The sequence below is a fragment of the Carcharhinus amblyrhynchos genome, chromosome 7 (assembly GCF_965287045.1).
Source record: "Carcharhinus amblyrhynchos chromosome 7, sCarAmb.v2.hapA, whole genome shotgun sequence".
Lineage (NCBI taxonomy): Eukaryota > Metazoa > Chordata > Chondrichthyes > Carcharhiniformes > Carcharhinidae > Carcharhinus > Carcharhinus amblyrhynchos.
The window spans coordinates 43,164,784-43,191,057 of NC_137330.1; the positions used below are offsets into that span (position 1 = coordinate 43,164,784).

A 26,274-nucleotide genomic window follows, 5' to 3' on the forward strand; every position below is an offset into this window, starting at 1 on the left:
GCTCAGAGAAAACCTCCATGATTAAAGAGTAGGACCTGCCTGACCAATCTGATTCAATTCTTTTGAAAATTAATGTTCAGGGAAATGTCTGTAGCTGTTATTTATACAGATTTCTAGAAAGCTTTGGTAATGACCCTCAAAGTAGAATGTTAGCTGAAGTTGAAGCCCATGAAGGCAAATCATTGGCTTAATTAAGCAATTGGCCCAGTCCATCACTCAAACCATCCAATGATTCTGTCTACACTTCCCACTGCCTCAAAAGCAGCCAGCATAATCAAGGACCCCACTCATTCTGGACATACTCTCTTCTACTTTCCGTCAGGAAAAAGATATAAAGGTCTGAGATCACATACCAACTGGATAAAGAACAGCTTCTTCCCTGCTGGCATCGGACTTTTGAATGGACCCACCTTATTAAGCTAAGTTTTCTCTACACCCTATCTGTAACTGCAACACTATATTCTGCATCCTTTTCGGATACATAGTAAATTAAAATGTACATTATAGAAAATAATTAAAAAGAAACTAATAGATGCAGCCTTTATATCTAGAAAACTGGAACACAGGAGAATGAAAATCATGCTTCAACTACACAAAGCTCTGATTAAATCACTCCTTCCATACAGACAGCATTTCTAGGTACCATGTTCTTTCTCTACAACCTAGCTATGACAGTAACACTACATTCTGCACGCTTTCATTTCCTTCTCTATGTACACTATGCTTTGTCTGTATAGTGTGCAAGAAACAATACTTTTCACTGTATACTAATACATGTGACAATAAATCAAGATCAAAATCAAATCATATTTTAGGAAGGAATACTCACCTTGAAAGGTAGGCATCGTAAGGTAACCAAAATGATACCTGGAAATCAAGTGTTAATTTACAAGTAGTGATTAAATATTGTATTTCCTGGTATTTAGAAGGTTGAGGTGACTTGATGGAACTTTTCAATAAATAAAGGGGAACTGATGTGGCAGAGAGAGAGAGAACAATTTCCATTGGTAGGGGATTTCAGATTCAGTAGGTATAGTCTAAAATTTGAGCCCGGTTTCTCAGGAGTGAAATTAAGAAACAGCTCTATACACAGAGAGAGTCGCAGAAGTTTGACATTCACTCCCGCAAAAGACCATTGCTGTTGGACCAATTGTTGTTTTTGAGTCTGTAGTTAATAGAATTTTGTCAACCAAAGGTATTAGAAGAATATGAGACAAAAGGCAGCTATATGGAATTCAGCCATAGATTCGATGGAATGGTGAAACAAGCTAGAAAGAATAAAGGTCCTAGTTTTGTTCCAATTTTGTACAAATCAAAGCATAGTAAGGCACTGTCAAAATTGACATCTAGAATGGGCTTTGGGTTGGGCTTGTGGCTGCTATCACTAAGTTACTTTGGAAAATAGTGGCAATGAGATGACACTGGGCAGCAACGTGATGGGGCATTACAGGTCATTCAAGTTGGATTGAATAATCTGTTTCCAAACTCTAACTCAAATGTATTTCTGCATTCTAGATTTGACATGGCCATCAAATATTATTGACATGGCCATCAAACTATTAAATCCGGGGTCAGTCATCGACCTTAACACAAGAGAAACAAAGGGAACTTGAGAGGAAAAGTTTGTATGATTTCAAGAAGGAGATTCTTCAAACGTCAAAATAGATAAAATTTGCTGATCAATTATCCTGAAAAGATAATTAGTTTCCGGGCCTTACTTATTCAAAACGGAGAGAAAATTATTCAATGCAGCTGTAGGATGATGAACTTAATTTTATATACATGAAATTGGGAAATTATAGACAAATCAAAAAGCAATCTATTATTTGTCAGGATGGACTGTGCAAATTACAGGAGCTCAACAGAGGCTCAGTTTTGAAAATAAATTCATGGGTATGATATTAATTATGTGTTCTAAATATAAAGATAGGTCATCAATGTTGACAAAACCCTGATAAAAAGGTCATCGACCTGCAATGTTAACTCTTTGTTTTCTCTTCACAGATGCTGCCTGACCTGCTCAGTATCTCCAGCATATCTTGTTGTATTTTTCAGATTTCCAGCATCGGCAGTACTTTGCTTTTGATGTAAGTAACATGTTGTGATGAGGACAGTAATAAAATTAGGATTGAAACTGAAAGCAGATGGAGTTACTTTGCCTATGAATATTATATTCACAGCTGATTGTGCAAGTGATGAATTTACAAAACTGATGCCAGCCTTTTATGCTTTTTTTTCAAGTGTGGCTTTCTCAGCAGAATTGAAAATGATAAAACAAGGCTAAAATGTTGATATTTTTGAATTATCTAAGGACTTTATGCTATTGAGACAGATTCTATTCATCCATTTAAATATCAGCAGAAGGAATTATGTGATAGGGATTAAATAATGAGGCTGGGACAGATGGCCTACAGGGATCCTGATTTTCAGGAAGGAATGATTATATTGCTTATTCCTAGTTGTCTTGAAGGGCATTAAGAGTCACCCATTCTTTCCCTACTTAATCACATGAATAGTAGCCTAATGATTAACTGGACTAACAATCTAGAGATATTGGCAATGATATTAACATCTCCAATATCGATGGGAGGTCACATAAGCAGGTGGGGGGCAGGGGGCTGGTGTTGGGGTGTCAAGTTTAAAAACTTCATATCAAGGAACCTATCTTCAACCGTCTGTGCACATCACTGCTGCCATTGTTCCAGCTCTGGGGTACAATGTTTCTGTGGTATATATGCCCCATCTTGGAGAGGCAGGACACTTCATGATGGGTCTGAACTTCGGTGGAGTGCCAGTCAGATTTTGATTCCGACTCTGCTCTTAGTTTTGTACCCGGAAGTAAAGTCACTCCTTTCTTGCCTGAACTGCCCAGTGTGGCAAGTTCCTGAGCTTTGTGTCGAAGGTTGAAGGGTCAAAGCTAAGGGAGCCAGGGCTTTTTTTTAAAAATAGCACTAGCTATTGTAAAGCAGATTGGGTTTTAAGGTCCAGTCTTCTTCAGAGGATGAGGAGAAGGTAGGTTTGTAAGGTAAGTGGGTAGGATTTGGTGAAGGGTGTAAGGGGCATTGGGCAATCGATTGATGGTAGGACAGGCTGGTTCAGTTGGTTGGGAAGGGCATCAGTTGATCAGTAGGAGTGTGGGGGAAACTCTGCAGTGGTTTTAAGTCTAACTTTTCCCAGGTAACCATTCTGGTAAGACTATTGGGACTATCCAAAGTTTATACCGTACCTTTGGATGGTTCCCATTGCAGGGCAAACAACAGAAGTTTGAACTTCCCAGGCAGTTACCATGCAATTCTTACCTGGAGATTTCCAGGGAACGGGTTCCCTGGTGCATCTTTAGAGTCTAGAAATGCTTCCCAACCAATTACAATATCTTGGACCTTGGAAGCTGTTGGCCAATATTTAAATCAGACTCCCACAACACAGTCAGGAGCCCAATTTAAATTTAGCAACTGCCTGTCAGCTTTCCCAGCTTAGGAAAATCCATCTGTAAAATGAAGATGGTAGTGACTAGCTGCAGCAGGTTGGTGTTTTTAAAGCACAGCTTACGGGGCAGGAGGAGCCTCAGTGCTCCCTGACCCCTCTCCCAGTCTTTCATCTTCATAGCTCCCAATCCTGCTGCCTTTGTGTTGATGTCATTGGTGATCGCCTCCATAATTGCACACATGCATGCACGCATGCACACACACGCATGTGGCCCACCCTATGATAAGTCAAACTCTCACCCCCAACCATACCAGCCATGCTTTTTATCCTTGTGCCCTGTGATCATTCAAACTTTGATCTTTCCTTCCCTCTGTTTGCTGAGCTCCCACAATCCATCCTCCTGACTGAGATTTTTCCCTTACTCTCTCCCATTTCCCAAACTCTGACCACCTCCACCACCCAGTCCATCCCCCACTAAACACTAACTATTCCCACCAAACTAACACTGAATCCCCCTGACCTCCCATGAAACATCAGTCTTTCCCATTTGCCTAAGCTGAGAAGCTGCGTTCCTTTCATTGACATTTTCACCTGCTCAGTCTGTCATCCTGGAATGAAAGAGGAAAATTATAACAAGGTTCTGACATTAAATTTAGCAGGTCTTCTATGTAGTGAGGATTCCTAGGTTTCTCCCTTCTCTGCTCCCTACCCAATTCTGCCAGGAAAAGTACTGCTCCACTCTCACCCACCTCTCATGAAACATTCCTGTCCCATGTTCTGATCACACTAAGTTGTCAAACTGAAAGGACCAGAAAAAACTATGACCATGAAATGACTATGACTATGCTGAATTCTATTTAGCACCCTAATAGATCACACATGTCCCTCAAGGAAAAGAACCTTCCATCCATGCTCAGTGACTTAATTCCCACATTATATGGTGCACTCTTAATGCCCTTCAAGGCAACCTGGAATGGGTAATAAAAACATTTCCTCCTGAAATCCAGGACCCCTATGGGCCATCTGTCCCAGTCTCATCATTTAATCCCCATCATATAATTCCTTCTGCTGTCATTTAAATAACTGAATAGGATCTGCCTCTGTAGCATAACTTCCTTACATAATTTAAAAAAAAATCAACATTTGAGCTTTTTTAAAACTATTTTAGATTCTGCTGAGAAAGCGACATTGAAGGAAAAGTAAAAAAAAGCTGGCATCAGCTTTTAAATTTAGCACTTGCACAATAAGGGCTTCTTATGTCCAGGCACATTAATCACCTGTATATTGAATGCTTTGATTCATATAATCATTTGGGTTCATACATGGAATCCATGTGGTCTATTCTGATTGAATCTAGGATATCCTTGCAATTTTGGAATCTCTGCCAGTTGGAAAAACATTCTGTACACAACTGTTGCTGGGTACTCCAAAAGGCTGCGGCTGCTTGGCTGACTGAAATTTTCAAGGATGAGGGCAAGAATTTTTTTTTAGGCTAGAGTTCTGGAGAAAAGATGAACGGACAGTTTTCTCGGCTCTAAAGGTGTCAAGCGGTATGGGGAGAGCACTGGAGTATGGTATTGAGATAGAGGATCCTCCATGATCATCATGTTGAATGGTGGGGCAGACTCAAAGGGTCGAATGGCCGATGCCTGCTCCTATTTTCTATCTTTCTCTGAACCATGATCAAACTTAATGGTGCAGATGGTTCACGGCCCTGACTGGCCATCTTTTATGTTGCTTGAAAGCTGTGAAGATGTTTTCCTTGGTAAACATGGGCTGGCACATTTATAGATCCTGTAGGTGCAGGATATGAGGGGGTAAAATATCAGAAGGAGGGATGGGGGTGCATGCTCATCTTCCTGCTGCCATGGCAACTGGCCAATGAGGGAGGCAGCAGTAAATGGCTTTCTGCCCAGAGTCACTTAAGTGGCAATTAAGAGCCTCTTCTCACTTCTGTTATTTTACCAGCAAAGGGTGGGCTCTCAGCCACAATGGGAAACTGGCTGGCAAACTCTGGCAACCTCCCTGAAAGCTTGGTTGTTGTTGAATGGGCAGTGCAGGGGAGTGTCATCTGATCGAGCATTTTTTAGTTCACAGAGGGTCACCCCTGCAGCAATGGTTGCTCCTATGGCAACTGGCAACACTTCACCCTAATCAACCACCAGGTCCCTCTGCCAGGCATGCCTAATTGGTAGTGGTGACCTTTGGCTCCACATGATTTGTTCTGAGGAAAGTTTGATATCCACTGGTGAGTCTTTTTCATTGGGTTCAGCAGTGGCTTCCAATTGGCCAGCATCTTAGAGGCAATCTTTTGGTTACTTAATGGTTGGGATCCCTGTTGGTAGCTCATTGGTTACCTGATGGTGATAAAACCTGGCCCAGGCTCCCTAAGCAGGCAAGGCAGGGTTCCCCTGGCTTTCTGGCCTGTTGCCAGGGTCATTCCTGTCCAACAAAGTCTCAGTAAGAAATCTCACAACACCAGGTTAAAATCCAACAGGTTTATTTGATAGTAAACTGACAAGCTTTTGGGGTTTGCCCCTTTGTCAGGTGAGTGGAGAGTTTTACTATCAAATAAACCTGTTGGACTTTAACCTGGTGTTGTGGAACTTCTTACTGTGTTTACCCCAGTCCAACATCAGCATCTCCACAATAAAGTCTCAACCAAGCTGTCTGTCAGATATCCTTCTGTGAATGGAAGACTGGTTGAGTTGGTGATGTTTCTTGTGTCACCAGGAAGAATCCTATAACATGAAATTTTAATGCTGTTCTTATCTTCACAAGCATTGACTGCATTGCATTGGACTAGTACCTGTGATAGACTGATTACGTTATAGCAGGTCATCATTATAACATGGTCACTGTCTCTGCTATGGTGCAAATACGGAAGCTGGAGCTCTTCTGATCTCCCAGAACGATAGCTGAACACTGGGATAGCTCCAAAATGTAAGCAGGTCTTCAAGGGCCTGAAGATAGTGTGCCCTCGTCATCTTAACCTCTTCTTCCTTATGACACAGTATAATTAGAATATCCAATTGAGTTCCTATCCTTCCACCTTGCTGCTTCATACTTTGAGTACCGTATCAACAATGGCTGAAATTGTAAGCTTGAAAAATATGAACTGCAGAACAAACTAAAGGAAAAAAAAGAATAAATGAACTGAACGATATGTACAATGAGGCAAAATGCTATTATTCTGTCCACAAAACCCATCGGTGAAAATTCGACAACACGTAGCTTAAAGGCAATGCCCAAAGCAGGCAAGATCCATTTTGCAGACAAGTGCCCATTTTATATTGGCAAAGACCATATTGTAGATGTTGTCGCAGATGGACACTGTTCTCTCAATTTTTATTGAAAGGCACAGGCAATTTGTTTAAGTGTGCGTCCCTTTTAATTTTGTTTTTGCATGGTTGTTGCTGTACATGTCCACTTATTCAAACAGGCTGACAACTTGCGTGCAGCTGATGAGTAGGACTTTCAGGTTGCAGTGTGAACAGGCAGCTTAGAAGGCACATTGAGAAGTCTCACACCACCAGGTTAAAGTCCAACAGCTTTATTTGGCAGCACGAGCTGTCAGAGCGCAGCTCCTTCATCGGGTGAAGGAGCACCTGATGAAGGGGCAGCACTCTGAAGGCTCATGCTACTAAATAAAACTGTTAGACTTTAACTTGGTGTTGTGAGACTTCTTACTGATGCTGCCCTAGTCCAGTGCTGGCATCTCCACATCATAGCTTAGAGAGAGCACATAACCACATTTTAATCGCTTGAACAAGTAGTGTGTTGCAGGCTTTCAAAGCTGCTTTTGGACTGCAAAACTGCCAGTCTGAAAGTCAGACTCGGTACAAATTCAGCGCTATGAAAGCTTATTCTAAACCTGCCTAGCTTGGCACTAGTTACGGAATCTCAGAGAACTTATCTTTATAACTCGATAGTCAGATGTCTATCCAAATGTAACTTCACTAACAGCAAAAGGACGCAAGACCATCTCAGTCATACTTAGCTTTCATCTGAATTGAAATCCAAGGATTTAGATTTGAATTATATTAGTTTTTAAGATATGTCACTTCCTCAGCTCCATCCTGGCCAATTTCCCAGGCTGGGCAGACAGCCAGTTTATCTTGTCAATGGCTACACAAGTCTTTTCCAGTCAGCCTCCAGGTCAGTGCAAGCAACAAGAGACACTGTAGCTGCCTGGAGTCAGCCTCCTGGTGGCGCCGCCAGTGCTTTAGGCAGACATCGAGGCCCTCCCTGGATTCAGCTGTAGCCAAAAAAAACACCCTGTCGTGTGGTTCGTTTTGTAATCTTAAATACCGCTAGCACATCACTCTGTGATCTCCTCTATTCAATTGTACTTCTTCATATTTAGCAGGATTTAGTGAACCTGCACTATACCTTGTCTATTATCTCAATATCCTTCATCTAATGTGGAACCAGAAAATGCACACAATATTCCAACTCTAGATTATTCATTAAAAATGAATGTTTAATCTTGACCTTCATATTCTATACCTTGCCATAAACCCAGTATTTTCTAATGGCTGTTAATGTCTTGTCAACATAATGGATATAGCAGAGCCTGTTTTTTAGACGTTAGGATTAAAACACTCACTGGAACAGAGAATGCAATGCTGCACTAAAACTGTTAAAATTGTTCATTTTTTCAGCCCTGAGCCTGTAACATGTACACTAATTTTAAAATAGCCATATTACATGCATCAGAAAATTCAGTACAATCTTTCAGATTCAACTCTCGTATTTCTTAATTTGATCACTTTAATCAGGTTGGCCAAAATACATTCTGACAACATGATCTTTAGCCAATTCTTTTTACAAAGAGAAAAATAACACATTTTGCAAATGTTACATTTTTGTCAGTGACTATTTTTAAGCTGCATAACCTCATTTTGAAAAATATTGCACTATATTTCAGTAAGAACCTTGTTAAATGCAAGTGACACATTCACACTAAACAGCTTCAGCTCAAAACACTTGAGCCTCCCTATCTTTGACAACCAGCTGGTTTGCAGGAAGGCTGCCATGTAACCCAATTTTTTTGTGGTGTCTTTTCATAGCATCCATAATTATTGACTTTGGGATTGATGAATGCGTGATACATAATTTACTGTGCTAAAAATATTACTTCCTTTTTACAATCAGGAATGTGTGTTTTCAATAGAATAATTATCACAGCATTCATCCTTCAGAAGTGCAGCAACCCTTGACTACAACACTATCAAAATGTGCCAGCCATCCAAAATGTAATGTTAAATGGCTCTTTGAATAATTATACAAAATACCCTCTGTGCCATTTACCTTTTCCATCATAGCAAAACAAATAAGTATCAAATGTGCCATTCAGCTAAGTCCAAAGGGAGACCTGGTATCCATAACATGCATTTTCTTTTTGGCAAATAATTTCTAACAGATACCTTTACTATTTCTAGAGCTTAGTATATTACTATTGGTTGAAATGTGGTTCAAGGCTATTTTTCACATCAGGTAACCTAACATTATGATTTTCATTATATTGCCTGGCGGTTATTAGAACAAAGAGAACAAAGAACAAAGAACAAAGAAAATTACAGCACAGGAACAGGCCCTTTGGCCCTCCAAGCCTACACCAACCATGCTTCCCGACTTAACTAAAACCCCTTAACCTTCCGGGGACTATATCCCTCTATTCCCATCCTATTCATGTACTTGTCAAGATGCCCCTTAAAAATCACTACTGTATTTGTTTCTTCTACCTCCCCCGGCAACGAGTTCCAGGCACCCACTACTCTCTGCGTAAAAAATCTGTCTTGTACACCTTTAAAACTATGCCCCCTAGTAATTGACTCTTCCACCCTGGGAAAAAGCTGACGATCCACTCTGTCCATGCCTCTCATAATCTTGTAGACTTCTATCAGATGGCCCCTCAACCTCCGTCTATTTTTGCACAAATATCATTCATCATTCAACATCACAAGATAATAAACTACTATATTAGCAAGAAAGATTTCCAAATTATCAAAAAGCAAACTTAAAATATTCAAATCCATAAAGACTTGCATTCCATCACAGTGGGTGGGATCTTGCTGTAGAAGATAATGTACAGCTAACAGAGTTCACTGTTACTAACATTCTGCGACTATATACATACAGTTGAATGTTAAAATCAGGAAGTTATTTTCCAAGTTATCCTGCTTCTCCAGGGGCTGCACTACACTGGTGTCTCATTGAGAGTCTTTCCATTGATGTACATGGAATGTAATGAAATTGCTCGATTAAGTCAAATAGGTACACACTAATGTCACCAAAGTTGGGGCCTATTCATTCAAGCGTAAGTGTACTTTTAATAGCAGAATAGTTGCTCTGGAACTGAGGATTAACTTTTATAATTGTGGAATTTAACTTTTTATTGTGATAAAAAATGTCTAGTTTAAGTTTTTTTCTGTTAAATCTCATCTTTTCTTTATTCTGCTTTCTGCACCTGATTTGACATTGAACATAATATTCTAGTTTGCACTTCTTTGTTCGGACCTCGTTAACGGTTATTCAATCTGCTATTTCAAGAAATACTCAGTTGTTTACCATGTTCATGCAGGTAACAGATCCCCTGCTTTGATCATGGTGCTGAAGTGGATGTCTAATCATTGCAAAAATACCCATAATAGAAAGGTGACACAGCTGATGCCTCCCAATGCAAGTGCATGGATAACTGAGCTCATGAGTCAGTTTTACAGGACAGATGGCAGCATTTCATATCCCTGGGAAGTCAGAACATAGGTCAAGTGAACGCACTCCTGCCCCCAGTCCTCATGCTTAGGGAATTACGCGGGTCATTAAGGTGGATGTGCACCTATCAAGTGGAGTTGAGACTCATTGGTAAGGAACTCACACAGGGAATGTACACGGGTGGATATCCTGGATCCTGACTGGGCTATGGGTTAGGGCATTGTCAGGACTCCTCAATGCTCCCATTTCTGTTTGTCTCCTTTCAGATTATGAATCAAGAGAATTATGGAGCCCGTCAAGCTGACAGTGTTATTGATTGCAGTGGACTAACTACAACAATGTCAACATGTGTCTGCATATGGATACAAGCATTCCATGTACATCAATGGAAAGACTCTCAATGAGACACCAGTGTAGTGCAGCCCCTGGAGAAGCAGGATAACTTGGAAAATAACTTCCTGATTTTAACATTCAACTGTATGTATATAGTTGCAGAATGTTAGTAACAGTGAACTCTGTTAGCTGTCTGGCACACAAGTGGATACAGAAGGTGACATGCACTATTTGTGAGGGCTCACCAATACATCAACTTTGACCGGGACCAGGTGAGCCAATGACATCAAGCCAATGGGCTTCGCCTACATAGCTATTTTGTCCAAGTAAGCAGTGTCTTAGACTGCAGCAATGTGGCTTGTATTTCCCATGGTAACATGAGGCATCCTTTATTAACTATCCAGATTCCACTCCCTCAATGCAGACTATGTGTGACCATGATATATGCATTACGCAGGCATGTGCCTGCTTCCTAAGGAGCATTCATGATAGATACATTCTCATATGCTCACAGATCCCAGCTGCATTTGAGGGACAGCAGTGGTTGGAGGGATAGTTCCTTGGGGATAAAGCGTATCCCCTCAGGAGGTGACTGATGATGCCAATGTGGAGGCCACCTGCTAACACTTGCTACAATGAAACTCATGCATTTACATGTATGCTGATCAAGCAGGCAATGGACATGTGAAAGATGCGGTTCTGGTGCCTGGACCAGTCGGAGGATTCCCTCCAATAAGCTCCCAGAAGGTATTGTGCATCACTGTGGTGTGCTGCACTCTGCACAACCTGACATTGCAATGGGTCAAGGAGCTGGATGAGGAAGACATGGAGGACCACCACATCTCCTCAGATGAGGATGTTGACGAGGGCAGCAACCAGGACTAAGGTGGCAAGAATTGTCCCCCCCATAGGGTGCAAGCCCATTTGACTTGTTTCCTGCAGCAGGAGGTCATCGTGTCCATACTTTCATGGGCAGGGTGTGAAAGCACTATGAATGGATGATGCAGGAAAATGAGGATGACTTGGAGCAAGGACAGAGCAATGCTTCTCTTATCCTCTGTGAATGTCTTAACCCCGCCTCACGGAGACCTGAGCGTGATCTGCCAGTGAATAGGGTATCGGAGGGTGAGGGGATGCTGAATGACATACCTCAACTACTACTGTCTCCTCTGAGGTCAGGGGTCCCTATGTGCATCTCCACCTACCTCCCACTGAGGAGATGGGCAGACTCTCAAGCTTTCAGCTGATGGCTTCCTCACAATGAAAGGATGTTGCTACAAATGAGAGGCCTAAGTAATGCTTGGAGTATGGGCAGTTGGGGGTTGGGGGGCGGTGGTCAGTGTCAGGATCAGCTTGGTATTATTCCATCAACACAGTAGGAGGGGAGAATCATTGACCGCACGAGCTACTCGATGGATAATGAAGAGGGGGCGGGGAGGGTGTCATGGTAAGTGTTGGGGCTCCATGAGCTGGCTGGGAATTAATCATTGTAGAGATGTGAGGGGTATGTGAACAGATACAGCAGGAAACATGTGGAGGCAGACTTACCCTAACTGCAGGCAGAAGATCATTTATCTTTTTTTGGGACTGTAGCCGTGTCCCCTTATAGAGCGAGCTGGCACTCGCAATCATGGCCACAGCCTCCCATGTGGGTGTTGGTGATCTTGCTTGCTGGATATCTGCCCAAACCAGGGTAGAGGATGTCATGCCCCTACTCCAGTCCATCCGCTCTGGTGAGGGCTCTCTCTGTGAACTGTGGTGCTATCTTTCTGGCTGTCACCACGCCCCCTCCCCTCCCCCCCACTACCAACTTGGAGCAAGTGCTGGGGAGGCATTTAAATGGAGTGTTTCATTGATTGCAGAGATTATGTTATTCTGTTGAGCGAATCAGAGGCAGGCTGCTACCGGCATACTGTGAAACGTGTGAGGAAATTAATTCTTCTAAAAGTCGCTGAACAAATGGCGATTTTTCTTGCCGAAGATGCTAGTCGGAGTCTCTCCAGTTTTCTTACTGAAACTAACACTTCGGAAAAAACATTGGTAAATTACGTCCATCGCTTGAGGGATAGCAAACACATCAAGCATTGGGAAAGGCAAGGCAAGAAGACCTCCATGAATTACCACAGACTGTACTGGGATTGTGCCTATGCCTTCAATGTCATCTTGCAGCATCTAGCCCATTAACTTAACTAGCCTCCACTAACCCATTTATATTTGGAATCTTTTTAATGTGGCGCAAAATGCCCAATATTAGTTTTTCTATAATTGGTTATGTGCAATGTGCATTATACAATGTTTTGCTATGTGCATCCAATATATGTTTATATATTTTTCCTTTGAGTACAATTTTTTTTCCTCATTCAGAAGAACTGCTAACATGATTAAACACTGAGTATATTAATTGTTCATTTTTTGAAAATGTTATAATGAATGTAATGGATGTATATCCTGCTGTTCATTCTTCATTGTTGTGGGTTTTTAGGCAATGATAATTTTTTATTTAATAAGGTAATAAATTCTACTCAAACTGAGCAAGAAACTTTTGGATGAGATATTATTCTTTCGTAGATGTGGTTGGTCTATTGTGAAATGTTGCTGATATACTCATTGAAAGGTATTTGGGCTTAGCACCTAAACAACCAGTTATTTTTGCCTGTATTGCTGCAACTTTCTCATTGACATTTTTCCCTCTTATTCTGTCATGGTTTTGCTATCCTGTTCTTCATTTTTCAGCACATGTTTAGGATAGAATAAGCAGTAAATGCAAAATTGTAACACTTTTCACTTGAACTGCATCAATACACTCACAGAAAGTGCTCCCCTCAGTATTGTGTCACAATTAATCATAACTTGCTCATTTATAACGGACACTGGGCAGCCTCACTTCTTAGAAAACAAACCGTTGCTTTGCTTGCCACGTCTCCAGACCCCTCTCTGTCTCCACTTCACCGATTTCCTTGCTAACCCTTCTACTTGGCTCCTTCCTCTTGCCATCGCTCTCTCAGCAAGGACCAGGCAAGCATCGAGGGTTCGGGAGAGGAAAGTGAAGAGCAGGAGAGTCAGTGAGAGCAGTGGTGAGCAGGAGAGGGAAGCAGTGAGTGAGGAAGAGTCAAGAGAGGGAAGCAGTGAGTGAGGGAGAGTCAGGAACAGGTAGTGGTGAGTGAGGGAGAAGTTGTGGGCAGGCAGGTCAGAGGAGTTGGGAGAAGGCGGCAGTGAACAGGAGGTAAGTAAAAGCAGCAAGTTAATAAGAGTTGTCAGTCATTAAGAGTTAGTAAGTTAGTCAAAGTTAAGCAGAGTTTTGGGTGAATTAGGCTCATAATGTAGCATTTAATGTAAAATTTACATGTCAGGGACATAATCATCCTTAGTACGTTTTCTTACGGAAAAATGATTTTTGCTTCAAATGTTTTTGTTTAGCACCCAGTATTTTAGGGACAAAGGGTCTGCGGGACTCAAAAATCAGTTCTTTTCTCTCCTTACGGATGCTGCCAGACCTGCTGAGATTTTCCAGCATTTTCTCTTTTAATTTTAGGGACAAATCAGGAATGCAATTTGAGGGAAAACAATACTGTACCATCTCCAGCTTTTCTGATATCATTGAACGTGTTTTCACCTTCTGAAACCATGCCTGTCTTTCATCTATGTTTAAACCCCTCTAAACAGGTTTCAGCCCCTGCCAATATATCGTATATTAAATCCACAAATGTGACAGTGAGTGTGGTAAATTTTCTTTGATCATCCTGCCACGCTTGGTTGTTGCCTTTGACATGGTTGATTCCCTTTAATGCATTTCCTCTCTTATCCAGTTAGGCGGGTCTGCCCCTATTCCATTCCTATGTATCTAATGCAGCAAATGAATCATTTGCAGTGACTTCTGATCATACTCCTGCAAGATTGATCCCAGAAGCAATCAAGGATCTATCCTTGATCTCCTTATTCCTCATCTATGTGCTGTCCCTCAGAGATATCCAAAAACAGTGGAATTTTCCGGCTGTTCTAACCAAGGGAGTCTTGGCCCAAAACCTTATATCTACATTACCTGGTCTTTATGTGATCAGCTAATAGGAACAGCTTTTCTTTGTTCTTCGTATCTAAACCTGTCATAATCTTGTACATCTTAATCAGATCATGCCTCAATTCCCTTTGCTCCAAGGAGAACAGCTGCAGTTTCTCCAACCTAAACTTGTATCTAAATTCCTTTAGTCCTTGAATCAATCTGGTAAATCTCCTCTGCATCTTAACTCCATTTCCTTCTTAAAGTGTGGTGACAAAACTGGAAATAATTCTTGTTTAAGCAGAACTTCATAAGGAGTCAGCATGACTTCACTGCTTTTGCACTCAAAACCTCTTAGTGAAAACCAAGATCTCACATGCTTTGCTAACTACTTTCTCAATATGTCTTGCCACCTTCAAGGATCTATGTATATGAATGAACATCTAGGTTAATCTGCCTCTGAAAACTCTGTATAATTGTACCATTAAATCCATATTACATCATTCCTATCTTCTTGCCAAAATTCAGCACTTCATTCTTTTCTAGTACATTCAATCTGCCACGTGTCTGCCCAGTCTACTGTACCATCCGTGTCCTGCTGCAATCTATTGATACCATCGTCATGGTTTGCCACACCTCCAAGTTTGGTATAATTGACAAGCTTTATATCCAAATCATTTATATATACCATAAAAAAGCAGTGGTGCAGAACGCACCTTTTATCAACTTCTCCAATGCCTCTGAATGGTCAAGCTGCTTGCCTGACACCAGTAACTGGGCAAAAATATCCTCAATTTTGCGATGAGCAATGCCATTGTCTTCCTTCCCTGCCATAAAGTCTGTTCTTTAGCTACAAGTTCCATCCCTATCCCTGGTCAGTGTCTGAGGTTGAATCAGACCATTCACAATGCTGGTGTTGTATTTGATCCAGAGGGAAGCTTCTGACCCCATACTGTCACGCTCACATGGACCACCTACTTACACCTCCATGCCACTGCATATTCCACCCATGCTTCAGCTCATCTGCTGTTGAAATCCTCATTCATGCTTTTATTGCCTCTAGGCTTGACTAGAGTAGATCCTTGATTTCAACCTTGCAGACTTGAGCTTATCTATAACTCTGCCTCTGGTACCCTAATAAATATCAATCTCTATTCACCATCTCATTTTTGTGGTCAAACTAAGTCAAATCACCTCCCTCTCTCTGTCACTCACTCCAGCCTGATAGCCCTTTGAGATACCTGCGCTCTTCCAATTTTGGTGTCTTCCATTTTCTCCGATTATTTTTGTTCCAGTGTTGGTGGCTGTGCCTTCAGTTACCAAGACCCCTAAGCTCTGGCATTCCCTTCCTAAATCTTTCTGGTGCTTGTTAAAATCTACCTCCTTCACCAAGCTAATATTGCCTTATATAGCTCGGTGTCAAATTTTGTTTGGTAATTACTCCTGTTAAGAGACTGAGGTAGTTTATGATGCTAAAGGTGCTATGTAAATACAATTTGTTGTTGTCAATTATCCATGCTATTTTTGTCTTCTTGAAAAATGCACTTAATCTTCTACTGAAAGGGGTTCAGGTTATATTGTCTTTCACAAGGCCATCCAGTTACCAATCACTGGCTGAAAATGAATTGTACAAAAAACTGTTGAAAACTTGAGCTTGCAGTTCTCGTTGAAGTTTAAATAATACCCTATTATAAAGCAATCTCTTGAGATGTCAGAATGATTTATTTCAGCCATATAAAATGCTTTATACATGCAAGACTATTTTGAATAATTGGAGAAAAGTCAGAGGTGATTAACACACTATATTTGCATTAAAGTCACTGTTGCTAAGGAGTACCATACAACTAACAGTAATGGAATCACTTTGCTGGTCATTGTCAGAAAATAATAAAGTTTCCTTCAGAAATACATAGAAATATGATTGCAGTGGTTTCTGTGGAAAGGAAGGGTCATATTTTCTTTGCTTATTATAAAATAGGTAATTCAATTTAATTCATTATTGATTCCTCAGATGTTAGATTTTATTTTCAGTACTAACTAGGTAATTTGAAAAATGTAAGCATTGACTATTAAATGATCACATGAACAGAATCTTAATACTATGTGCTTACATACACTGTAACAATCACTGTTTTTCTCAAATTGTTTTCTAACATCACTCATAAAGCCAGTATTTTTAAATGGTACAATGCGGAATATAAGCACACAAAAATATTTAACTTCAGTGCTTTTTTCTAAATGTAAATAATCTTGCATTTTAAAACATATGTAATGAATCTCAGAGAAGCTGCCAGCTGGAAAGTGTTATCCAAGGCTTCAAGTAGCAAGATTGATGTTAACAATTCAAAACATTTTAATCAGAAGGTTGCACCATAAGCATTAGATTCTGGGATAAGGTTGAGGTAATAGAAAAATAGATTTGAAAATAAATTTATGCCCTGGAATCATGCTGAGCAGAAAAAAAATGTTGGATTTGTTAAGATTTATATATAGATTATAATGATTGTATAACAGAACAATTTAAGCAGAAGATGTTAGTGCATTTGATTCTAACATTGCATATTACAATGACAATCCCAATGCTTTGGTGTTAACAATTAGGATTCTAGCACCCTTCAAGAATGTCCATCAACATTTTTCTTTCAACAGTTGTTCCATACTTCCAAATTATTTAAGCCACTGGGTTGGATTTTCCTCAAGTGGACATTAGGCAAGCTGCCAATGAAACATGCCAGCTAGCTGTCTGATGGACTGAGAATGAGGCCTGGATCATTTTGAGAACTCAGTCTCATTAGCATTGGGCTAGAGGAGTGAGCTTGCAGCTCAAGTGCCCCAAGCTTGACTGGCCTTTGGGTTGCAAATAGAGTGGCCCTGAGCTCCGGAGAGACAGGAGTGGGTGATGGGGGTCACCTGAAGATTGGATGCAATCCAGTACTTTCTGAAAACCCTGGAGGAACAATCCTGCTCCTTCCACCCACGTTAAAATTGGAGGAAATGGGATGCTCTTTGGTTAGGGATTTAGAGCGATAGTGCGCTGGGTGGAGGTGACAATATCTCTACCTAATTCAGTCCAAGTACCAACTGGGGTCCTATCACAAGATCCAAGTACTATTGAAAATGCACTACCAGCTGACTCACAGGCAGCTCTGCCTGCTTAGTGATAGGCTTTCATTAACATTGCCATTATGATATTGGTAATGGGCAATGTGCCATAATTTTCTGGATGCTCGGGTTCTCTTTCTATTGAGAGCTGAAGCATTTTGAGAACTTAGATTCATCATGCCAGGAAACCTGAGCATTCAGTCTGTGTTTCTTTCTCCTTTCAATTTATGCCGTACTAACGAACTCCAAAATTATTTCCCTCCGCTAAACATTCTGTGAATTCACACGACAGTTAAAAACAACTCTCCAAAATGCTAGTTGCATAATAATTCCTCACAGCCACATTGTGAAATAATAGTGGTTGGAAAATCATGTGCAGCACATCAGCATTAGTGTACAGATATGTACACTTAAGCAGGTGAGGCTTTTCATGTGCTGTGTACAAAGATTATCCTTTTATATATTTGTAACACATTTTGTTAACAAAAAAAAAAGCAAATTAAGTCGCAAACTTATCCATCCCACCATTTGACTTCACTGATGTCTCCTTCCTGCTCATGAAAAATCAGTGGCCTTGACCCCAGAGATACTGGGTGAAATTTTCCAATATTTTTTACTAAGTGTTGGTCTTGGTGAGAAAATCACAGAGAAAAACGCCAGTGCCATTGGCGAAAAAAATTTGCTATCTATCAGCCTCTTAAAGGAAATTTTTTTTAATGAGTTTCACGCATTGCTTCCGATTTGCTTACCTACTACAACTTGATCTCTACAATCACTGGGGCGCGACATTTAAATGCCCTCCCCCAGCTTTTATTCAAGTCCAAATCAGGGGAAAGGCTGCTAGAAAGCTTGCACCACATTTTATCGAGAGAGCCCTCAGCAAACCTCCAGATGGGGTTGAGCAGAGGTGGGAAACTTTCTACCCCTGAACATGTAGATATCTAGCCAGCAAAGTGACCAACCCCACCTGTGAGACTGTGGCTGAAACTGAGAGGATGGAGCCTCAAAGCCAAAAGATGAATGGCTTTCATTGTGCAGCCTGGGTAAATCTACCTCCTCATGTCTCTCATTGCACCCCTGCACACACTTCTCAAACTTCCATGGAGATCTCATTCCCACTCATCTCACAGGCACTTGTCATGTGCTCCCCCCAGCCCAATAATCTCCTCAGTGGCTCCTGTGTCCCTCACATGCACATCCTAACTCACCTCCCACATATACCAGACTTCATTCCTATTTGAACTGGCATGACTCCTGCCTGCATTCTCCCCAACACACGGTAGCACAGTGGCTAGCACTACTGTCTCATAGCACTAGCAACCCGGATTTGAATCCTGGCATGGGTCACTGTCTGCATGGAGTCTGCACATTCTCCCCGTGTCTGTGTGGGTTTCCTCCAGGTGCACTGGTTTCCTCCCAGTCAGAAAGACGCGATGGTTAGCTGCATTGGCCATGCTAAATTCTCCCTTGGTGTATCCGACCAGGTACTGGAGTGTGGCAACAGAGTGGGGATTTTCTAAGTAACATAATTTCAGTGTTAATGTCACCCATGCAGTCCTGAATCAAGCACACAAGTTCGGAGTTACCTTCAGGGCCACAATCAATGTGTTCTAACCTCACAGGTGTATGAGACAATGCCACCCATTATGTTGTGAATGCGATGGCTGATGAATGCCTCTACCCTCCTGCCTTGCATTAGTGACACTATATGCTTCTCTGTCCTGGTGAGATGGGGTAAACCTCGCTGTTCAATACTTGGGGGCTCAACTCCCAAAGGATTAACCATTGGGTGCCAATCAGTGGCAAATTCAAGCTTTGCAGGGCTGACTAAAGTGGTACAACTGACTCATCAGGGAACTTGCCTCCCCACAAGGCAGGTGAGGCACAACTGCTTCATGTTGAGACAGCACTATGCAGTCACCTTCAACCTTAGGTAGTACCCTCATTCCCCACTCTCCTGGGTTGTGGACTAAAAGAACCTCCCACTTTGAACAGCCACCCTGACTTTATTCCAGATGGTCTAGCCTCTATAACCAGACTCACACCCTGAAGATGCACTTTGAAACCTGAGGTTCATTTTGACTGCCCTTGTCCTCCTCCTCCTGTGTGAGGATATTCTGCTCTCATGTAGCTGCTCAACACCCCTTGTCAGAGCCCCCCACTCTGCCCTTGAAACCTGGTGTTTCACGTGACCCCACACAGGGACCTCACAGTCATCCCTATGCTGACCCAGTGATTGCACCTGCTCCCACACACATCTAGTTGCCACTCTGGAAGGGCAATTACTCAGTGGAAAAATGGTCACAAGCCCAGCAAGGGGGACTGGAGAAGTGAAACCAGGCAAACCAGCCACCAGACCTATTAAAACCTGGAGGACTATAGCAGTGAAGGGCTGCTAAGCTCTGTGAGCAACTCTCCCTTCCCAACACCAGACCCAAGTTGCACCTATCTAGGTTCCTCTGTATCTTTTCTGGAGGCCCCTCTCTAATTTACATTAGCATAGGCTTACATTAACACTACAATGAATTTACTGTGAAAATCCCTAAGTGGTCGCACTTCAGCACCTGTTCGGGTACACTGAGGGAGAATCTAACATGGCCAATGCACCTAACCAGCATGTCTTTCAGATTGTGGGAGGAAATCAGAGCACCCGAAGAAAACCCACACAGACACAGGGAGAACATGCCGAGTCTGCACAGACAGTGACCCATGCTGGGAATCAAACGCTGGTCCCTGGTGATGTAAAGCAGCAGTGTTAAATCATTCGAATAAACTGCAACTGTAGAAATCAGGCTTCTCCAAGAAGGCCACTTCAGTTATATTGGCATAGAGACCTTCCAAGATTTTCAAATGATTTTTGTGCTAGTCAAGCTCACTTGCCAGCATTCTCACTCCAGGACAGAAGACTATGGTGTGGGTTCATATTTCAATACCAGGAAGCACTGCATTGTCAGAACGCTGCTAACTTGGACAGGCGCTAAAAACTGTAATGGGAAACAGTAGGCTCTGTATTGTGGAGGGATGAGACTAAATTGACTGAAGGGCCTTTTCACTGTAACTTGTCTTGAGATGGAACTGTTCATTTAAACATATTTGACCTCAGCTTTATAAATCTGATTTATAAAGTATATAATCTGTAGTATTTAAGTATTTCTTAAATATTACCTGCTCCCCTAATCATCCTATAGATAAATAAAGTGTTTAGGAAATAATGACAAAACCTTAATGAGAACTATTTGTCCCTTAGCTGCATCCAATACTAGAGAAGGAAATCTGAATACACGTATCAGATACTTATTTGCATGCAACTTACTTTGATGCCACTCTCTTCAAGTGAAATCGCTTGAGAAGTCCTGCAGAAAATTCTGATTCCAACTATGGACAATATATCAACTACCCAATGTCCTTGTGAGATGGTATTTGGGTATTAAATCCTGGAACATTGGTCTTATGAAATCCACATGGCTACTGTCAGTCACCCTCTATGTGAGTGTGACAGGAGATTGATGTTTGATGGTTGCATATTAGCCTTTTATTTCCTCTGGCTTGAAGATTTTGTGTGATTTATTAAGTCTTGCTGAAGATCAGTGAAAATCAAGGTTTTGAAAGCAGATAATGTTCACTGAGAGTTGAGAGTGATTATTGGAGGTTCTCTGAATCAGGTCAGGATCCTTTCTCCAGCAATCAGGTGCCAACCACTACACTTTGACCTGAACTTAAAGTAAATATTTAATTGTGTTGCAAAATTTCAGTAGTCTGAGCTAAAACTTATACTGTGGCTGACTACAAATACTAATACTAAATTGTTGACGAGAATGAAAGATGCTTAAGGCAACAGAACTAAGTTTTCAATTTTCCAGTTGAATAGCATTGCTTATGCTAAGTAGTACTAAGAGGTATTGTGTCTGATTATTCATACCTGCAGAATTGTCTTGAGTGATTCATGTTTGGCCCTGCTTTGATATTACCCTTATCAGGATCATAGATAGTAGTAGCTCTGGCATAGGCACCTCCAAGAATAAAGACGAAACCATTGAGAGTAACAGCAGGAGCATACTTATTATCTGTTGATAGAACAAAATAAATCACTTACTTAAAATAAATTTATTACATGTGAAATTTTCTCATATTATTCCTTAATTCATTCTGACAAAACTAAGACCTATAGTATTTTGAAATTGGCTAAGAATTATGAATATGGTATCTTATAGCACAATGTGTTCTGCTTTCTAGTGCATTTGATGCATGTTTCTGCTTAAGCCTCAAAATCCTGATAGTTGGCCCTTCAGAAGCATGTCAAGCTTCAAGGAAATTGATTCACGTGGAGGAAAGAGCAAAAAGGACAAGACGATGCTATACAAGTCTTAATGCATCAACAAGGACATAAACTTTCAAGCCAGCTAACAGCACAGCATTATCAAATTGGTAATTATTCACAGAACCATAGAATCCCTACAGTGCAAAAAGAGGGCATTTGGCCATTGAATCTGCACTGACTCTCTAAAAGAGCATCCCACCCTGGCCCCCCCATCCCAGCCACATAACCGTGTGCATTTACCATGGCCAATCCGCTTAACCTACACATCTTGAACTGTGGGAAGCAACCGGAGGAAACTGGGGAGAATGTGAAAACTCAACCCAAGTCCAGAATTGAACCCGGGTCCCTGGCAGTATGAGGCAGCAGTGCTGACCACTGTCATTCGAATCACTGCTGTTTCCATATTATGCATATATATGAGGGGAGACAAGAATATGGGAACTTCCACTCCAAGAAAATCAGCATCCCGGCCCAGGGCTAGCACCCTGATATCCATGAAAATTGCAGTAGAATTCAGAAAGCCTCTTCCTTTGACTGGTGATTTTGCAATATGCACAGCTGGTGAGTGAGGCTCATCATTAGCTTCTGATCATTAAGCTGGTTTTCTGGTATTTTCCATATGCATGTCTTTGCCTGTTAATTCATCTTAATGTACAATAATTATTTTGATGGAACATGTACAGTTTAATGGTGGTTAAACATATATTATAATAAATCATACACATAACTAAATAATCTACTATTTTTGCACATTTGCAAATTGTCAACATCTCATTTTGAGGTATTTAAATGAAATATTGAGGAACAACATCAGTGCAGTGACTCATCTCATCTTGTAAATAATGAAAAAACTATATCGTGAGACTTCAGAAATTGACTATATGTTACAATATATACAATGGACTATGCTGACGTGAAATGCAATACATGTGTATTTCATATGGTTTGGTTCCATCTCTCTCCATTCTGCAAAGATATTCCTGGTGGGAAACATATTCAATCACAGACGCTGCACCATGGGATAAATGGCCACTGGTTTGATTCCTCAGGCTATGTTATCACTCACAGTTAACTATGTGAGCAGGCCACAAAATGGAAGGGGGGCAAAATACATATACACCCCTAAACCTTTGCAGATGGCCATTGTGTCTGATATAGACCCTCAAAGGTAATATGCTTTCAAAGGCAAATGAATTTCATTTTCCTCTTTTATCTTTTCCTGCAAATAAATCACATCCAGGTATTCAAACATATCATTTTCTAATAGTTCCAATACCTTAATCCGGTCAGTATAATTACTGGAGGTAGCATTTGTTCTTGAGATTTATTTAATGGAACAAATAAAATACAATTGAATTCTTATCATCTTTCATGACTATGATGCTACTGTGGAATCACGTATTACTGGTTTGCGCCTGTAGTCTTCCAGGTGCCACACTGTTATGGATCAGTGTTGAGTGGAAACCAGCCGCTTAAAGATGAACATGGGTGTGACCTGAATAATTCACTCCACTCTGCCTCTTTGGAAAAGTGCCTTTCTCTCACTCAACATTTTCCCCTTCTTATAGTGCAGCCAAGACCAGGACCTGATTAGATAGGGGGCAAGCTGCTTTCTGATTTAGATTATCAATAAATTAACACAAACCTTGATTAACATTCAGAGAAAGGAAGTATCTAATTTCCATAATGAATTAATTATAATCATGGATTATTTAAATAATAATGAAGTTCTTTTGTATAATTTTACCTCGTATTCTGCTGACACAGCGGATAATCAACATCTATTTGGCTGAAATGCTGCTTATGATTGAACAGGATGATAAGGGATAATAATTAGCCAGCTAAATCTCATTGGTGTTCATGTGAAACATTGATAAAAGACTATGGCTTGCTTCCTTTTCATTTATTCTGAAGCTAGTGGCTGCTCTAATCCAGCTCAGTGCTTTCTGACATGTAAGAATATGTTCCATTCTCCCCTTCCACTGATTCTAGATAATGCTGCTCTCGGTATAATATGCAAATGTTTTACACAATGGAATAAGTTAGGGTTTCTGATCAAGAAATACCAGCTGCCCAAAACCTCCCTCTGATTCATAATGTAAAGGTTTTGCATTTCAGCACATTTATTCTCTACTGTTTATCTGCCTTTGGGCAGAGAACAAATGAATGAATGAATGAATAATTTTTTATACAAACTGGTAGCATAATGATAAAGCATCTCCTCACCTGTTTCCCAACAGATTGAATAGAAAAATAGGATAACTGGCTCTGAAATTCTGTGGAGCATTTATGGATTTGCTACAATTCCAGCAGAAATACTGACGCTCCAAAACATTGAGCACTGCAACATTGTAATATTAACTTTTTAAATGGTAACAAGCATGGACACCAAATTTCAGGGCCTTTGTTATGTATTCAAGTGAAGAAATTGCTAGCAGCCTGCAGATCTAGTAAAGAAAACATAGCCTCTGACACTTTTGCTACAAGTACCTCTTATATGATGCAGTGTTTGGGAACCTGTGCAATATCTCGTTAGCGATCATTGTGTAATATCACTTTACCTATCATAGGCGATTCAATGAAAGTCCATGTGTTTGTTTGAAGGACGTATGACTGTAAAACTCCAGCTGCCCGTCCTGCCTCATTCACGCCACCAAACACGTAGATTTTGCCACCACATACAGTTGCAGCTGCAGAGTGCACAGCTTTGGGAAGAGGAGCTACTGTTTCCCACTGATTGGTAATTGTGTCATACCTGGAAGAATAGAATTTTCAAGCATCATTAACCACCACCCGCAGTGATTTGACAGCTACTTTTCTCTAAATGCCGAATGTATTCTGCTATTACACAATAAATAACATCAATTTTGCCAAGCAAGAAAAGCAATTCAATTGAACAAGTGTGCTTGTAACAGCCAATTACAACTGAAAGGTTTGAACAATACTAAAACGCAGTACTTATTAACACATTACACAGCAGGAGTTTATAGTTATTTGGTGTTGCTTTGCCTCCCTCTTTGTCCACGTTGGCTATTTGCCACCATGTAATCATTTTAGCCATTCTGAGAGTTTAGGACCTGGGATAGTCCAATTAGTACTGCTCTGCAGGGGAGCTAATAGAAACACATCAACAGCTGTGATGGACATCAAACACATCAACCTATTATTCAGCATGTTTGAACTTGACACCTTCTGATTGACAATAAGTTTCTGTATTTGAATGTTTACGGAACTGGCACAAGTTGATTTATCTTTAACTTTTTTCTCACAACTTCATCCTGCCCCTCCACACTCAGCATACTTCTAGAAATGTACCTCACCTCTGTGTGGCTCTTTAATTACACCTTGGCTACAGTCAAGAAGTTGCAGCTTGGTGGATCATTAAGCTGAACATGCATTTTGTCATTATACACTGATGGAGCTATCTCAGAAATGCCACTATTTCAAACTGGCAGTTTGAGTTCCTAATTTTAACCATGCAGTATAGAGAGGGAAGGCAGTGGAGAGGGAAGATGCTTTCCCACATGGAATGAAGGTGAACAAGAATCCAAAATTGTTAGATGCCATTCTCTTAGCTGCTAGTTGATGAGCAATGTCTGCTCAAGCTGGGAACACACTAGGGGAAGAGTTCATTTGGGCAATGTCATGTGTGGCAGTGCTAATGGTCCACATGGTGTTCTTCAGTGATACCATTGAAGAAACCTGCATGGGGAAGAAAACCACCTGGAAAAATGAAGTTCAGCATAGATAGATGTGGGGCATTACATTTTAGTCAGAAGAATAGGGAGGTCACTTATTACTTGGAAGTGGAACGAAGTAGTCTTGGGGTACATACACACCAATCATTAGAAGTCATGCCAGGCCATAAAAAGGGCAAACTAAGGGCTAGGTTTTATTTCTTACTGGAATAGAAATGAAGGATATGGAAATTAGGTCAAACCTGTGTTAAATATTGGTTAGACCGCACTTAGTGAAACTGCATGCACTTCTGGTCACTTATTATGAAAAGGGACATCAAGGCAAAGGAGAGAATGCAGGGTTGATGCCAGCAATGTGGGGATATACATATCAGGCAAGGAATAAAATAGTGGATTGCTAATCTTTTGACAAAAGAAGGCTGAGAGGTAACATAATTGATGTCTTTAAAATTAAGTAAGATTTTGATAGGTACAGAGAAAGTTTCCTTATGTGATTAAGCCCATAACTAGAGGCCATCAATATAGCACTAATAAATCCAATAGGGAATTCAGAAGGAACTTCACCCAAAGAGTGGCAAGAATATGGAACTGCTATGACAGCAAGTGATTGAAGTGAATAATTTAGTTGCATTTAAGTGTAAACTGGACAAGCATATGAGGGAAAAGGGAACAGGTATTTACGATAA

At 40.9% G+C, this 26,274-nt stretch overlaps 1 protein-coding gene across 5 annotated transcripts in view; it reads right to left on the bottom strand.

The window, feature by feature from the left end:
• The window catches only part of klhl29 (kelch like family member 29), a 409,579-nt gene that overhangs the window by 17,612 nt on the left and 365,693 nt on the right, over window positions 1-26,274 (bottom strand). For all 5 annotated transcript variants that reach the window (XM_080192214.1, XM_080192217.1, XM_080192213.1 and 2 more), the window contains 2 exons: window positions 24,452-24,645; window positions 21,492-21,636 (listed from right to left, as the gene is read on the bottom strand). In XM_080192214.1, coding sequence (XP_080048340.1) covers window positions 21,492-21,636; window positions 24,452-24,645 — 339 coding nt within the window. The remainder of the gene's footprint in view (window positions 1-21,491; window positions 21,637-24,451; window positions 24,646-26,274) is intronic.